General features: G+C 41.2%; 3 protein-coding genes across 6 annotated transcripts in view; 1 reads left to right on the forward strand and 2 right to left on the reverse strand.

Annotated features, from left to right (window-relative positions):
• The window catches only part of kdsr (3-ketodihydrosphingosine reductase), a 5,937-nt gene extending 2,787 nt beyond the window's left edge, over positions 1-3,150 (reverse strand). The window contains exons 1-9 of the mRNA XM_076745531.1: positions 2,711-3,150; positions 1,769-1,858; positions 1,576-1,632; positions 1,362-1,427; positions 1,174-1,269; positions 774-965; positions 416-499; positions 236-319; positions 5-106 (exon numbers count right to left, since the gene is read on the reverse strand). Coding sequence (XP_076601646.1) covers positions 5-106; positions 236-319; positions 416-499; positions 774-965; positions 1,174-1,269; positions 1,362-1,427; positions 1,576-1,632; positions 1,769-1,858; positions 2,711-2,899 — 960 coding nt within the window. The 5' untranslated portion in view covers positions 2,900-3,150. The remainder of the gene's footprint in view (positions 1-4; positions 107-235; positions 320-415; positions 500-773; positions 966-1,173; positions 1,270-1,361; positions 1,428-1,575; positions 1,633-1,768; positions 1,859-2,710) is intronic.
• A 292-nt stretch (positions 3,151-3,442) lies between these two features.
• Positions 3,443-12,104, reverse strand: vps4b (vacuolar protein sorting 4 homolog B). 2 transcript variants are annotated; one of them, XM_076744567.1, is made up of 13 exons: positions 11,676-12,104; positions 10,562-10,673; positions 10,150-10,250; positions 8,520-8,631; positions 7,956-8,106; positions 7,759-7,817; positions 7,474-7,593; positions 7,160-7,316; positions 6,899-7,047; positions 5,661-5,742; positions 5,357-5,576; positions 5,119-5,259; positions 3,443-5,021 (listed from the first exon to the last, which is right to left on the reverse strand). In XM_076744567.1, exons 1-13 carry the CDS (start codon positions 11,694-11,696, stop codon positions 4,920-4,922), a joined length of 1,527 nt encoding a protein of 508 aa, XP_076600682.1. In that variant the 5' UTR covers positions 11,697-12,104; the 3' UTR covers positions 3,443-4,919. The 2 variants fall into 2 exon arrangements, with proteins under 2 accessions (XP_076600682.1, XP_076600683.1); XM_076744568.1 differs by lacking the exons at positions 10,150-10,250; positions 10,562-10,673; positions 11,676-12,104 and adding an exon at positions 9,528-9,780.
• A 922-nt stretch (positions 12,105-13,026) lies between these two features.
• Positions 13,027-15,905, forward strand: part of LOC143328982 (laminin subunit alpha-3-like) — a 51,665-nt gene continuing 48,786 nt past the window's right edge. For 2 of the 3 annotated variants that reach the window (XM_076744563.1, XM_076744565.1), the window contains exons 1-2: positions 13,027-13,417; positions 13,939-14,091. In XM_076744563.1, coding sequence (XP_076600678.1) covers positions 13,148-13,417; positions 13,939-14,091 — 423 coding nt within the window. In that variant the 5' untranslated portion in view covers positions 13,027-13,147. The remainder of the gene's footprint in view (positions 13,418-13,938; positions 14,092-15,905) is intronic. The other variant, XM_076744564.1, reaches the window with a different exon arrangement.

The following is a 15,905-nucleotide window of genomic DNA, read 5'->3' on the forward strand; positions in this document are numbered from 1 at the left end:
TTACCTGCTGGAGACCCTCTGTGATGGAGGTGACAGGTGACATTCCACAGGTGAGGGCTGATAGCATGTAACCATCAGGCCCCACGGAGCTGTTGAAGTTTCCCTGCTGCAAGAGCAAAGGAAATAACGGGAAGGTAAATTTACGACTGATTATCCACCTTCCTCCAAAATCATTTACTTCACGTTTATAACTGGGGCATGATGCGTTCAGTGGCAGTTCAACTGGATTTCTTACCACTGCATCCCGAACAATGACTTTGGCCACTTGCTCTGGTTGGCAAACTCCAGAGGTTTCAGAGATTAATTTGGTCTCTAGAGGCTGGTAGAGAAAAGAACAAAGCAGGAAAAGCCTTTATATAGGGAGGAAATGAACATGAACCCATGTTGCTATGTGCTGTGCTGAAGAGATGTTTACCTTTGTCTTATTTTCCTCAGCCAACCCTGGAGTGTCTGTGTCAGGAGGGTAGGCCACAGTCACATAGATATTGTATGGCTTTATCTGAAGTAGAATAGGAACACTCACTTTAGTTGTACTGCCCAACCATTTGATCTTGATAATAAGATGTTATACAAAAAGGATTTAAGGCAATAATCTTATCGCCTTCTGATAGAAGGGGAATCCTTATTACAATATCCACACCCTTATTATCCCTCAGCAGCAAAATGGCAAAAATATAACAGATATTGTGTGAGCTATTTTATTTAAACTAGATGCATTGTTAGGTTGACTCAATGCAGTGTGCTTGCTTGGTGAGCATTGGCCAAAAACTCACCTCCATCTGCAGCGACTCTGCTAAGCCACGCAGGGCAAACTTGGATGGGGAATAGGCAGTGTATCCAAACAGGCCGATCTGGCCTGCTTGGGAGGACACAAACATGATGCGGCCCATTCTTCGCTCCTTCATGGTGGTTATGACGGCCCGTGTCGGGTAAACGCTGCCCAGGTAGTTCACTTCCATTAGTTTCTGTTGGAAGCGAGGCCGAAAGTTCCCACATATTATAATGCAGTTGTCCACAGTGTATCACTGCAAAAATGCAGCTGCACATTTCAACCTGAATACTGTAATAGTCTGGAATTCAACCGCTTCTTAATCTTTTCTGACGGTAACAAAATAACAATCAAACCTTTCTGGTAAAGAGAATTTATAAAACATGTGTACATCAGGTGCTTACTTTAAATCGGTCCACTTCCACATCCTCAAACTTCCCAGAAAAGGATGTTCCAGCACAGTTCACCAACATATCGACGGGTCCCAGCTTCTCTTGAGCCTGCATGGCAGGAAAATACCATTTCAATGCTTCAGCACTGAATTATTTAAGCTATCTGAGATGTTCCACTGTTGCCAAGAGTGTACCATTACCTGTTTAATCACACTCTCCACCTGGCCATAATCACTGGAAACATCCACTGATATGCAAAGCACCACCTACAGGGGGGAAATTGTACATGACCTTATGTAATATAATGCAAAATGGTATCAGCTGTCACATGAACATGTGCACAGTGAATAAGCAGTGCTTTAAAACAATATTTGAAAATAACATCTTTCAGTGAAATATATACTTAAACCATACCTGCTTGTCATTGATGGCAAATTTCTCCACCTCTTTCTTTGCTTGAAGCAGTTTAGCCTAAGAGAGAAAGTACAGAAAGTAAATTTCACGTGATGGAGCACATCCTTCATGTGACATGAAGTTGACTACAACAACAAACAGGTTGCACCTAGGCTAAGCACAAAGGAATGACTGGTTGAATATGTGTGCTGACCTCATCCCGTGCCACCAAAGTGATGAATGCTCCTTGCCTGTAGCATTCAATTGCGATGCATTTACCAATCCCACTTGAACCTCCTGTCACCTGATAATTCAAGGGTTAGAAGATCATTAAGCAAAGGTCAAATGTCAGGCAACTGATCTGCAACTCAAGACAAGATTTTTAGAGATGTGCAAGTAATTCCTGCCATGGTGTGTGCATATCTGAATAATGAGTCAAACTACACAGTTGACAGATTATTAGGTACACCTAGCTAAATTAAGGCAGTCTACAATGACAGGCCTGACGGCTTAGCACTTTGGCATAATCATAAAATGACTAAGGTTAATTAGAACCTCTCTACAACCGCTTCAACAACTGATTACAACCTTGACAAAGACAGGATACATGACTGGTTTTACACCAAATTCTATGATCCACCAGATTCTATGATCCACCAGATTCTATGATCCAAATACTGTAGGACCCCCATATTTGCTAACCCTAATTCTATTCAGGTCACAGAATCTGGGTCACGAAATACGGTGTATCACCGGGATTGACTACATCGGTTTTATTTAAGGTTAAGTACATTATTTTTCGTCTCGGTGTACCTGAGTATAAAAAAAAAGGTGACTAGCTTTGGGTAAGTTCTGATGTTAGCGTTGGCTCGTTAACTTAAACGTTAACTTATGTGGGCGTGTCACTCCTCACAACTGAGGGGTGACTGTCATAAATTCGGCACACAAAACATTATATTTTCCTGTCAGAAAGTTATGAGTAGTTACTAGATGTAACGTTCATGTAAATAGGCATCACGTTACATACTTAGCGTCTAACGTTACGTAGCTCAAATTGAACCTAGCGCTAGCTATAAAGCTACAGTCATAAGTTGACGTTAGCTGCCGTTACAAGCTTTAATAGTGAAGTAGTTAGTTAGCACTCTGGTGCACTTACCACGACGTGGGCCCCGTTCAGTTTCAAAGGTTTGGGACTAATAAGAGGCGATATCATGTATAACAGCAACACAAAAGCAACAATGAAGGCTGCAACTACAAGAAGCATTATGAATGGCAGAAGGAGCCACCACGAATTAATAAAAAGCCAATCCGTGACCGTTGAGCTCAACCCTTCTTCAGAGGACATGGGTGAAATCAGGCAATCGTTAGCTTGTTTGCTAACTAGCGGGCCAGCTTCTGGGGTCCGATAACAGAGCTACGAGACAGGAGGCGGCCCTGAAAGGGGGTGGCGAAACACGGACCACGGAGGAGGAGTTGTTCCAGGGTTCGTCAGGGAGTCAAAGATATGTTACGGTTAGGTTAAAGTACGGCGGCGGACTTCGGCTCCCCGTGACAAAGCGCAGTCTGCATAAACCAAAACAAATCGAACTGTGCACTGTAAACGTACGCCTAACGGTCGCGCTTGGTACTTGTAGTTTTCAAGCTGAAATCGTTTCCCTGGATCCCAACGCTTCTTGTGTATGCAGTAACGACAACTCCCACAATGCAATGCTACGCTTCCTCGTTCGACGTATGCGTTTCAGCTAGCTAGACACAAGCTAAGCTTCATACCCACCCACCAGGTATGTTGAGTATTACGAGACAGTAAACGCTAGCTATTTTACTTTGTGTAATCTTTCTTTTTTAACCTACATTTCTGTTGTAAATCTTTATAACAACTCGTTAATTTACTGCACAAAAGTAAACAACTTTTCTTGACGTAGCTATAACTTTTATTTACATTATGGAAATGAAAAACAGAAAATCTTATGCATGAGTGACCTCTTCACATAGAAAAGGCGCAAGAGTTGGCTATATGTATAGACATTTACAGAAAAATAAGAGATGTTCCCCATCATAACTCAAAAGAGACAGTTTTCACACCTTAGGAGCAAAAGAATACAGTTGTACACAATCTCTAAAAGAGCTTACATGAAATGTGCAAGTTATACACTTCTTAGTTGTAGTGACAAAGCTGTGGGTATACGCAGTATGACCAATTTAAAAATAAATCAATAACCAAAGAATCTTGCAGCTTTTCTAGAAGGCACATGGTGCACGCTGCCACTTATGGCTGCACAAAGTTCATGCTTGGAGATGCATTCCTATGTAGTATACAAGAATATGATCTCTCCATTACAGCCATCAGTATCTGAACTTCAACACCTCAGTCTTGTTTTATCAAAACTCACAATGAGACTTTATCTTAGAATAAGGCTTAGTTTTTTGCCATATGTATTAAGGATAATCAGCGAAGCCTGTGGATAGTAATGGAAAATATGTACAGTAGATTGCAAAAAACAACCCACGTTTTTCTTTTCTTTTTGCAAGCTGAGTGACAAAGCAATTCAAAGCTATTGAGTCCTTGAAAAATTGTAAAAGAACGCTGGTCTGGCACCACTGGTGATCCATCCTAATGGTCGTATTTAATTCAAAAGACAAATGAGTAATCTCATACAAGTTGTCACTTGTTAGGTAACTCGATAAACAATCCAAATGTCCACAGGGCCTAATACAGCTCTCATCCTGAGTATCTCTGTCTCAAAACTCTAAACATCCACCACCTTGAGACAACTGACATATTTCACAATATATCCCACTTAACTCGTTTAGCCCAATTTTAGACATTCCACAAAGTACAGTATACACTATAAAATGCTTGTTTTTCCTAATAAAAATAGATATGGGGGTGTTTAGTAGTCTAGTGAGATGTATTCTGGCTGGAAAATAAGGACACATGAGCTAGTTCTGCCTTAAAATAAATTATGTTAACTTCAATAGCCTCATTTGCAATAACTGCTGTCTGTCTGCCATTAGTTTCCTTAAGTCAGGTGGGTATTCTGCTCATTCATACCTTTAATCTTTAGTGCATAAATCAAACAACCCTCGAAACTCCCTATATCATATTATTCCTTGTCAGCTGAGCTGCATTTGGGAAGTCTTTAATCTTCTTTGGACAATGGTGAATATCAAACAAAACTAAGTCTTCCACCCTTTGCGTGGTTGTCAGATTGGCAAAACGGAGCAGTAACCTTACCCATTTATGACAAACCATGAGGCCTGATGAATGATTACGATGAGACAGAGAGAGAAAATCGTGACAAGGACAGTAAAGAGAGACAATCGTGATTCCTTTGCTTTGGTTTGGCTTGGCTCAATCATCCCCCCTAGCCTTCCTGTCCAAAGTCCTCTGTGAATTTTTTCAGTTTGTCCAGATCTTGTTCATTGACTGTTGGCTTTGTGTGGGCCAGAGACCTCGACATGTCAGACTGAAAAGACAAAACAAACAAACAAAAACAGTGTTATAGTAGCATAACGTTAAAGTATAGGGGATTTATAATGCCATCTAATATTTTACTTCCTTACCATGCATACTATAGGCTCCAGTAGCTTCTCCCCAGGAACCTCCATCCATGTCATTTCAATCGCATTGGGATCACCAGGTGAGCAAGGAGTCAAGAGATCATCTACAAGACTGTTGGGGTCAGTTCTTGACGGACCTCGTACCTTATTTAAATAAAAATATAAGAAAGGATACAAATTAGTCAACTACTTCATGTGACACTAACGCATCAAACACAAATGGATATTTTAAAAGACGTACCCGTTTGAAGTGGGTTGCTGACTGGACCTTTCGAACAGGCTGCATCAGAGCGTCTCTGACAATGATACTTATATCTGCTCCCGAGTATCCATCTGTCTTCTTGCCCAGAGTGACAAAGTCAGACTCGGAAAGACTGTTGGGGGTTGAGCCAAGATGGAGCTTGAACATGAAGGAGCGAGCGTGCTCCTCAGGCAGTGGGATGTAGATCCTCTTCTCAAATCTGAGAAAGTATCATGGGTGAACAGTGAGCACAGGTGAACGACAACACAATTACTAACAAGTTACACCAAGAAATAAAAGTTACCGTCTCCTGATGGCTGAGTCTAGGGTCCATGGGATGTTTGTTGCCCCGAGTACCAGCACTCCCTCGTTGTCATTCCCCACACCTGCAAAACAACAAAGTCAGGGTAAATATGCACACCTAAATACTCATCATCTAAACAATGATACTCTGGTGCTTTTACTGACATGTGATCATCCCTTCAGCTTTCTTTAGATCTGGGACCATATGTTACATTACAGGACAGCAGCCCTGATCCTAACACAACACGTGATGTTGTACCAACCCTCTTGGTGCCAACTGAGTATGCACATAGAAGGACTAAAGCTGCTGAACATGTAACACATATAACAATAACAACTGAGAAAAGAAGAAAACAATATTGATCATAGAAAAGCAACCTTCACTAACATATCATTTATTGCATGGCTACTGGATGCTGTACTACTGGATAATGGACTACATTATATTTTACAATGTTTCATCACTTTGGGTCCATATCATATGAATTCCATTATGGCTGGATAATATATGAAGTGTAACTTTATTATATACATTATTCACTTGATGCAGATTATTGATTAATTTTAGCTACAATAGTTGAAGAAAGTGACTATAATTTCCTTTTAAGGTCACTGCTGTTGGTGGGTTTTCACCTAATAATTATGTTGCAAGTCCAGCCACACCTCAATCAGTGATGTCACAACAGGTGCTTTAGCCTCACCCATCAAAGAACATATCTGCTATGACATCTGTTTATGGGTGTGACCACAATCAGCATGCTGTAAAGCTTGATTCTGTTTAGAGCGCTGCACATGCAATAGATTAATCTGAAAGCCATTGAACCAAACAGTGCAAATATTTTAGCGTTACCCAGAAGTACCTTCTGGTCACCTAGCCACTGCAGCTATAATTGTCTCCTGTGCACAGCTGGAGTTTGTATGGCGATATGTTTGTCATGCTATGCAACTATAAGTAAAAATTTAGGAAGCAGAAAGAGGCTGAATCTGAAAGGGCTGCTTTACTTAGTGCATAAACAGCCGTTTTCTACTTGAGCTGCAATTTTAGATCCCACAGGTTGTTAACTTGTTCAGAACATTGAATATTACTGAAAAACAAAAATCACTGATATCTAAGATTTTTAAGCAGTTTAACAGTTAATATGGGGACCATTTAACATGCAGTGCTGGGAGAATACATTTAATTTAATTTATCCCCATATGCAGTAATTACAAACAGTTGTTTTGGCTCATCAGACTTACCCTGCATCTGAACCAGGAACTCTGTCTTAATACGGCGAGCAGCCTCACTCTCGTTCTCACTTCTTGAGCCACACAGGGAGTCGATCTCATCAATGAAGATGATAGAGGGCTTGTGCTCCCTTGCAAGGCTAAAAAGATTCTTCACCAACCTGGGAAGCAAAAGGTGGGGTTTTAAGAAATGAAACAGGAACATGCTGCTGGCTGCAGTATATTTTTAATGCTTGACCCAGGCTTCTGTGGGTTGCCGTAATAATGACTTACTTTTCACTCTCTCCCAGCCATTTGGAGACAAGATCAGACGAGGAGATGGAGAAGAAGGTTGAGTTGTTTGCCTCTGTGGCAACAGCTTTGGCCAGATAGGACTTTCCTGTACCTGGCGGTCCAAAGAGCAAGATCCCTCTCCATGGAGTTCTCTTACCTGTTGGTCAAGCAGAACGGTACTTTCGTCTATATTAATGTCACCAAGAACCATCAACTTCACTCTTACATAACTGTTGCATTCAACATAGATATTTTCTTCTACCATTTACAAGCAGGGTAATGAGGTAGCCTTCGTATTAAGTGAAATTAAATACCTGTGAAAAGGTGAGGGAATTTGATTGGAAGAATAACAGCTTCTTTCAGTGCCTCCTTGGCTCCTTCTAAACCAGCCACATCGTTCCATTTGATGTTTGGTTTCTCCATAACAATTGCACCTGGAAAAAATAACACCACATTACTGAGGAGTCTAAATAATACCTTAATTATGACAGACTGTATGTAAGAAACTCAAAAGAAATCAACAATTACTATGACAACTCAGTACAGATTAAGTAAATACATGAAAATAATTAATAGTCCCCCAATGGAATGTTACAAACCTGAGAGCTGATTCTGGAACTTCTTTTTCTCTGGATCATCACCTTCATCACTCTCATTCCTGGAAACATAATTATATAATTAGAAAAAAAAAATACAAATGTATAATTTTGTCTATCAAAAAGAACACTGATTTCCCATTTAGGTCTGAATGGCAACACATGAGTAAATATACTAACTGCCTCATCCATAAACATACCCTTTGTCATCAGACTGTGACTCTTTGACAGGCTTGGCAGGAGGAGCTTTCTCTTTTTTCTTTAGATACTCCTTCAACTTTTCTGCTCTGTCCAAGTATTCCACACATTTTGCCCGGATGCTCTGTCTGGCTTTGTCACCCTGGGCTTCATCTGTCAGGAAAAGGTACAGAGAAGGGGGCACAGAAAAAGATTTCAGGCTTGAGTATTTGTTCCCAAATGAGACATCACCTTCCTCTTAGCATTTCAGCAGTGTACTCTGATATACTTGGTTATATGAAGAATACACAGACACAGACACACACTGACACACACACACACACACACACACACACACAAAATCACATCTGCCTATTGTCATTTCAGTGTTCTCGCCCTCACCGCTGCTACGGCAGTGTGCAAAATATCTTGCATGTCATTGTGAGAGATATGATGCTGTAACAATCTACAGCTATATCAAGAGGGATTGTTATCAGATCGTGGTCCTGTTGTGACAATGTGACAGCTGTGATTATCAGACTGTGAAGACTGCACACTTAATGGTAATATGCTGTTTTATGCCTTACATTTCACCACATGGAGGAAGTACTGAACAGCAGATTGGTACAGACGCAGAGCCTCCTCATAGTTCTGAGCTTTATCCTCCTGAGATGCCTTGCTGGCAAGATCAATGGCTTTCTAGAATGACAGAGATACGGGACAGTGTTGGTTATGCTGACGATTGTTGGTACTTGAATGAAGAAAATGTGTGAGGTTAATAATATCTTCGACTTAAAGTATTGACACATATCAGCCAGTCGTCACAAACAACAAAACAAATGTAACCACAGAAGGTTATGAAGTTAATTAAATATAGGGGGACAAATACTTCAGTGAACATGTACGTCGCAGGCAACCTTCCTATAAATGCTTAACATAATCTACTAAATGTAAAGATCAGATTGGATACTAGACCTGTCGTATGTGGTGACAGGACACACACCGAGGTAGGGTTGCCTGAACCTGAATTTGAACGCGCTTTCACTTCCTTTTGGTTACCGTAGCTATAAATAGTAACTGTAACACAATTAGCATTTTTAACACATTCTGTACTGGATGTAACGATGCCAGCTTTGCTATCTATTTGAAGCGGATGTCTTTTCAAAGGCCAAATAAAACTAGTTAGCTAGCTACGTTAATCCCATTAGCTGACTTATTCGTGAATAATACAAGATCACGATGAAATTTCACGGCAATTGCCACATCTGCATGCACTGTAACAACAGATAACACCTGCCTTTATGTTACATATAGGCCACAATGGCACCTTTGGTAGTCTTTTGTTGTTCACAAGTTAAATGCCGAACTCTTGCCTGGGTTAGCTTAGCATGCTAATTAGCAGCTAATGTCAAAAAACGTAACAGCATTTTACACCTTTGGAAGCGTTTATACCGAACAACACCCAACACAACAAGGGCAAACGTTTCGATTATCAACAATTTATCTACTTCTTCAGCTTAATCCTTAACGTAAACAACTTTTTAAGCTTATTTAGTTACCCGTTTTAGCCAGCTTTGGGTTGGTCCTCAACTTACCTGTAAATTATTGTTGGTAGCCATAAGGGCTGATCACTTGTCCACTAATCGAAACGAATGTAACACCGCCGTGAGTAAACAACTTTTAAACACACCGCTTTGCAATTTAACCCTACAAGTCGACTTTTAACTCGACAACCCAGGCTTTTAGGAGGCTTGTTTTCGTTTCTTCTATCACTCCCGAAGACCGAAGAGGGAACTTCCGCATTAAAAGTCGATACTCGCGTGCACGGAATGTAATGACGTCAAGACGTAGCCCCTGTAGACTTCAGAGGATCTTCCTGTGTTTTTACAATTACAATGACTTTTTCTATTTTAAAACGAGGCGGTGCGGATTAACGATCATTTGTCTCCTGTTTGTGTCAAATTTATTCCCCATGTTTTATTCTGGGTTTTAAAAAATAAAACACTACCAGACTATGAATTAACTATTAACCCCCTTGTTCTCACTTCAAGCATTTTTCCATTCTTTCAGTCACTTAAATTGATTCTTAAATTAACTCTAAATTTAGTCCACTCCTGCTGCAGCACATCCACACCGCTGTGAACTGGTGACATTGGTACGATAGAAAAATCATATCCATATTTTTAAAACTAACATGTATTTAATTTCTGTAGCAACCTCTTTATTCACTAGGTACTCCTGTAGTTCTTCCACTCTGTCCAGATACAGTTTACATTTATCTCTGATCTTCTGGTTGCCATCTTTACCCTGGGGTTCACCTGATGGGAAGGAAAACATCCATTTAATAACATTCTGTAACACTGAGTTTTGTTACGGATATTTCATAAACTATCTATCGTAACAAGTGATAAGGATGGCATAACTTAAAATTGGCACAAACACACAAACAAACAGAAAACACTAATAGGTAATTAATTTCACTTGTAGATGCTAATTGGTCCATCAGGCAATGACAGTGATGGACACCTATTTACAGACTGTTAGGATGACGTGAAATGTCTCAGTTATTGTAGGTGTGGTGTTTTAGCCTGGCATTAGATGCATTTTCTTTCCAGCCATGGTGACGCACGTTTTAAAATGTGCAGAAAATACTTGACAGCATGTTGGTACGAGCGGATGGCCTCCTCATAGTTTCCCTCCTGGTCCTCCTGTGAGGCCTTCTGTGCCACAGCAATAGCTTTCTGAAAGAGTGAGAAATTAATGAATATTTCAGACACTGTAACACCTCATGCTTCTCCTAAAATCACCACATGACAGAGTCTGTACCGGAACCTAAAACTCAGTGACTTCACATCGTCTCAGAGTCCCATGAACAGCATAAATTTACTTAAGCCAAAAGAAAAGTAGTTTTGTTCAGTGTTGTTATTATAGTAATGGCGGTTATAAATGAATCATAATAATTTCTAAAAATGCACTGGAGCCAGTGCTGAAATGAGAAATTGACCCATTGAGTAGTTGATCACTAGAAAATGTATTAATTCCACTTTTGGTTATCCAAACATTTTAGTAAATTATTGTGTAATAACGGACCATGTTCACAGCAGGTGTTTTGTCTTGCTATTGCAGGAAAAGTACATGTGTAATTAATGACATTAATTATGGCACAGTGTACCAGTAATTCATGCCAGTGAGCCACATGGACAGCATCAGTGCCCCAGAACAGCTTTACAAAAATGTAATGAAGCTGTTTTAAGTGTTATTAATTACACCGGTGCTTTTTATGCAATGATGTGTAAGAGGGAGGGTCTATGTGAATTCCACCTGATCTATGATCACCTTTAGGGTATGTGCAATTGCTATCTTGGATACGAAAATATGATCTAAACCACTCAGATCACACATAGAATATACCACTGGTCACATTCTCATCTTAAAACTTTTAATTAACAGTGAATGAATCATATCACACACTGCCATTGAATGTGTGGACTCGTGCGAATCACTATTTCTGGTCAGTGATGGAGTTCAGTCAGCTCTTGATGCTGACACAAAAGGTCCTGCATTCAAAGTACAAAATAACACTGGAAGTATTTTTAATGAAGCACACAGCACCTTTACAAAGGGTTAGTCTAAACTGACACCAGTCAGGCTGCACACAGGAGCTCACTCATGTGAGCTGCCATACTTGATTCAGACAGACAAACGAGAAGCTTGCAGACTTACAGGGTTAATATTCATCCTACCTGTAGATTCGTCGGCTCCATGCGGAGTCCTGTGAGAATAAACAAGCCAACAGAGTCGACCTGCGCTCCCTGCCAGCTTTGTTTCGTTTACACGGCAAGTTCCTGTTTGCCAATCGCTCCCTCAGCGCTGACACGACGCGCAGAAAACAGCCTGCCCAGTCAAAGGAATGACAGCGATGCTTGTACACAGAAACCCTCCTGCCAGTGAGTCACGACGCGCAATTGTTGTCGTGCAAGTTTACAGGACAGCTTGCTGAGCCATTGTTTTAATGCCACAGATGGAATAAGTATGAGCGCTCATTGTGGATCCTTTCTGAGGCGGTAGACAACAACGACAAGATGCATGAAATAAGACAGAAAAGAGTCGTTTTACTTGTAACTCAGTCTGGTGGCTCTTATTACAGGAGGCCAAGTGACACGGAAAAACATGGGACTTTAGTTATGTGCGCGTGCGCTACACTGAACTCCACCACACTGACGACTCGTGTGATGAGCGCGCGCTCCACTAGAGGTCGCCCCAAGATCACTGTAAGATCACCCGTGATGTCAGGAAGCTGGAAACCCACTGATGGAGCACTCTGCAGGTGTGGGGGCTCCAAGACCGTCTTATAAGAGGGAACACTATACTTTTATATCAAAGTTAAAAAAAACAAAAAACAAAACTAAAATAATGGGCCCAATTCATTTGCAATACTTACTTAATACTACTACTACTGAGATATTATGTAGCAATACAAATACTGATGATACAGTATATACAGAGAAGTTTTTTTTAACCAGCTTCCATATTCACCATGTTGCACTGTTCTATTCCAATTCGTAATCATAATCAAAACCTATCTAACATGGCTATTTATACCTATTTTGTGGTTTGTTTTGCATTTCACTCATTCGTAAGAGACAGGCAGTACACATTACCTTAGAAATTCTCATCTCACTGTATAACAGTGTCCGTTTTAAATGACAACCCACAACATTCTCAAGTTGTTCCTTGTTGATGGATTTAAGATTTCTGCAAATAACAAGTATGCGCATAAAATACACTTTTAGACATATAGTCTACAGTTTATAGGTTATTTCAAACTTGCATTAAAGAGTTTTTTTTTTTTTTTTTTAGAGTGAAAAGAAAATACGGACACCAGGCGTGCTGCTGGGAAACTCAGTGTAATGTGACAGGAGACCATTGGCCCCACTCTGTGGATTAGCGTCGAGCTCAGACCGTCGACAGTCTAACAGCTACAGGGTAGCGCACAGTTTGGTGAGGACACACATCACAGAGAGCTGGCGTTGTTGGTGTGGAAACATGTGGCGGAAAGAGGAGCAGCTTGAAGCTTTGTTGCTGTCAGTCGCGGACGTGTGCTGAAGGAGCCCCGCGCGTAACTCGCGCAGCCCATTAGGCGCATTTTATGGAGATCTATAGATGACAAGACCTGCACGCTGCGGGTTGCTCTCAGCATCTACTGGGATCTCTAATGTGGAACATGGCGAGTGGGATGAGAGGAGCTCATCTCCTCGCTGCTTTTTTTACGTTTTCGATTGCAATTTTCAGGCACGCAGACGGACAAAACACTTTTAACGACGTAACAGGTTTTAGTTTGAGTCCTCCGTATTTCAACCTCGCTGAGGGGTCTAGAATCTCTGCCACAGCAACCTGCGGTCAGGATGAGGCTGGGGCACCGAAATATGACTTATACTGTAAACTTGTCGGAGGACCGACTGGAGTTCTTACTCAAAACATACAGGTAAGAAAAGCTGGATGGGATCTTGCTTTAACTTTCGTTCCGTGCGTAAAACGTCAATAGCAACAATATGCAGGCACTGAAATATGAAATTACACTGCAGTCCGATTCATAGCGAACAGTAAGTTATATTGCTGTTGTCAGAAAGTTAATTTCTGTTTTTTCTCTCCCTTGAATATAAATGTGTCTTAGTAAAAGCTCTGACAGCTCTGCCAAGTTGTACAACTGCCTGAAATAGTTAAACACCATTGTAGTTAAGTTTTCTGAAGGAAATGCCCTTTCAACCCCCCCCCACCCCGGAGTTCTTCCGAAAGGCTCCGCAATACTGTAAGAACAGCACTTTAACGTGCTCATGCAAATACTTTTTCCTCTAAACTTAAGAGTCACTTGTGGTTGCATATTAAAATATTTGCATTAGGTTAGGCATTTGCCAGTGCTTGCCTCTATTATAAAACCCACATGTAGTTAAGTGCAATTATTTGGGTGTGCATGTATCTGAATGCCAACAATCTGACTCCGTTTAGGGTCAGTTCTGTGACTACTGCCACTCCATTGACCCAAACAAAGCCCACCCGGTGTCCAACGCCATCGACGGGACAGAGCGGTGGTGGCAGAGTCCTCCTCTCTCCAGGGGACTGGGCTACAACGAGGTGAATGTTACCCTGGACCTTGGGCAGGTGAGATTATCATACCTTATTTTGCTGTGAACAGCTGTTTACCTGCTGCTACCTGCAGTTTGACGAATCATTACATTGTGGTGACAGTGAAATGTAGCACCTGGATGCTGCAGAGGGGAGAGGAGGAAAGTGTTTCATGCCTTGGTGGTTGCTCTGCTGCCATGAGATGAGTTCTGTCATTTGTATGAGGTGGCAGAGCAGCTTCGCTGGTGTGAAACTGGGAATATTTTTTGAGTATTCATTTTCAGAGCGGTGTTTTGCTGGTCTTCAATTGCTTTGCACATGCTAAGAAGAAAACCGACTCTTCGTGTCTCATTCACAAAATCTTCCAAAGGTGTTGCATGATGATATTTTCATTTTGAGCTTCATCACCTCAGGCAGCAGTGATCATGTGAATAATGTGCTGCAGTTGGATGCCTGCCAGGAATCAGATTCACGCCCCCCTTGGCCGGTGAATATGCTTCCATCATGACCCGTGTCTCTGGCAGGAGTTTGGCTCGCGGCCCATAAAACTGCACCTCATGCTCACTTATCCACTGTGAGGAAAGAGAGGAATTCTGTTTTGGGATTAGGGATCAGAAGGATCTGAAAATCAGATTGGAGTGCAGGTGGACCTCTTGTGTGAGGAGGGTTTTGACCAGTTTTGGAGTAGTCTTCAAAAAGAGAACAACAAAAGAGCTCCTCTTCACACGTGTTGCATATTTGGCCCCAGCTGGGCACTGTGTCAGACAATGGGTGTTGGCTTTTCTATCTCTGTTTTTAGACGGACTGAGCTGAGCAAAGATCCCGCATGGCTAAATATAGTCCGCACTTACAAGAGGATGGACATACTCAGGCCCCTTAGGGATGTCTGACTGTAATACGTGGTAATGCTCAGTTTATTTGGGAGCGGGGAAAGTAGCATTATTGTATTATGGTGTGCTAAAAAGAGCATGGCTAGATCTGTGATGGTGACTACCAACAACACAACCCCTGCCTTCCCTCCCCACAACACCGCCACCTCAAGCAGGCACACACCTGTCACACACATTTTTCTTTTTGTGGCATCTGAAGCAAACACTAAGAGTGTAAGCAATGCTCACCTGTCACCGCTGCATTTTAAGACCAGCAGTTGTTGTTGTAGCATTTAAATTTTCTGATATTCTGTAAAGAGTCTGCATAAACAGCAGAACAACTGACTCTGTGAGACAAAGTCTGGCGTGTGGGGAGCAGATTTGTTGTGCAGTAATGAGCACTTTATCAGTTGGCTAACCTCTGGTGCATCAAATCAACAAACTCTGTGTTCTTGTTTATTGACAAAAGACAATAGAATAGCAAGCACTGCTCTATAAATGGAAGAAAAAGCCAAAATTGAGAGAAAGACCCACAGAATATGAATACAACATCTTATATATAGATTTTGATTTGGGCTTGGAAGGAGGTTTTCTTTTGGCATCTTCTTGAGTATAAATAAGTGGTTTACTTACGTATCAGAGTGTTTTGTAGCTGTTCTTTACCCTACAAATAACTCTCATGCATGATCGAAGACGGGACTAGAGCTGTCAAGTTGTTTGTTTCATGTGAAGCTTTGATCGCTTTGTAGATTATTATTTTTTTTAAATCCAAAGGATAAATAAAGTGTTCAATGAAATATGTGGGCTGGGCCCAGCTGAATGACTTTTGTGGTTTTCTTTCAAGACCAACCCAGGTGGCTGTTCTGCTGTTATCTGTATAGCTCTTAGTAGATATTTTAGATAATGGCACAGTGGATGTTTATGTTAAAACGGCGAGGTTCAAAGAGAGAGGCCTTTTTGACAGAGCAGTTTTCCGGTCTT

Source organism: Chaetodon auriga, chromosome 12 (genome assembly GCF_051107435.1).
Source record: "Chaetodon auriga isolate fChaAug3 chromosome 12, fChaAug3.hap1, whole genome shotgun sequence".
Taxonomy (NCBI): domain Eukaryota; kingdom Metazoa; phylum Chordata; class Actinopteri; order Chaetodontiformes; family Chaetodontidae; genus Chaetodon; species Chaetodon auriga.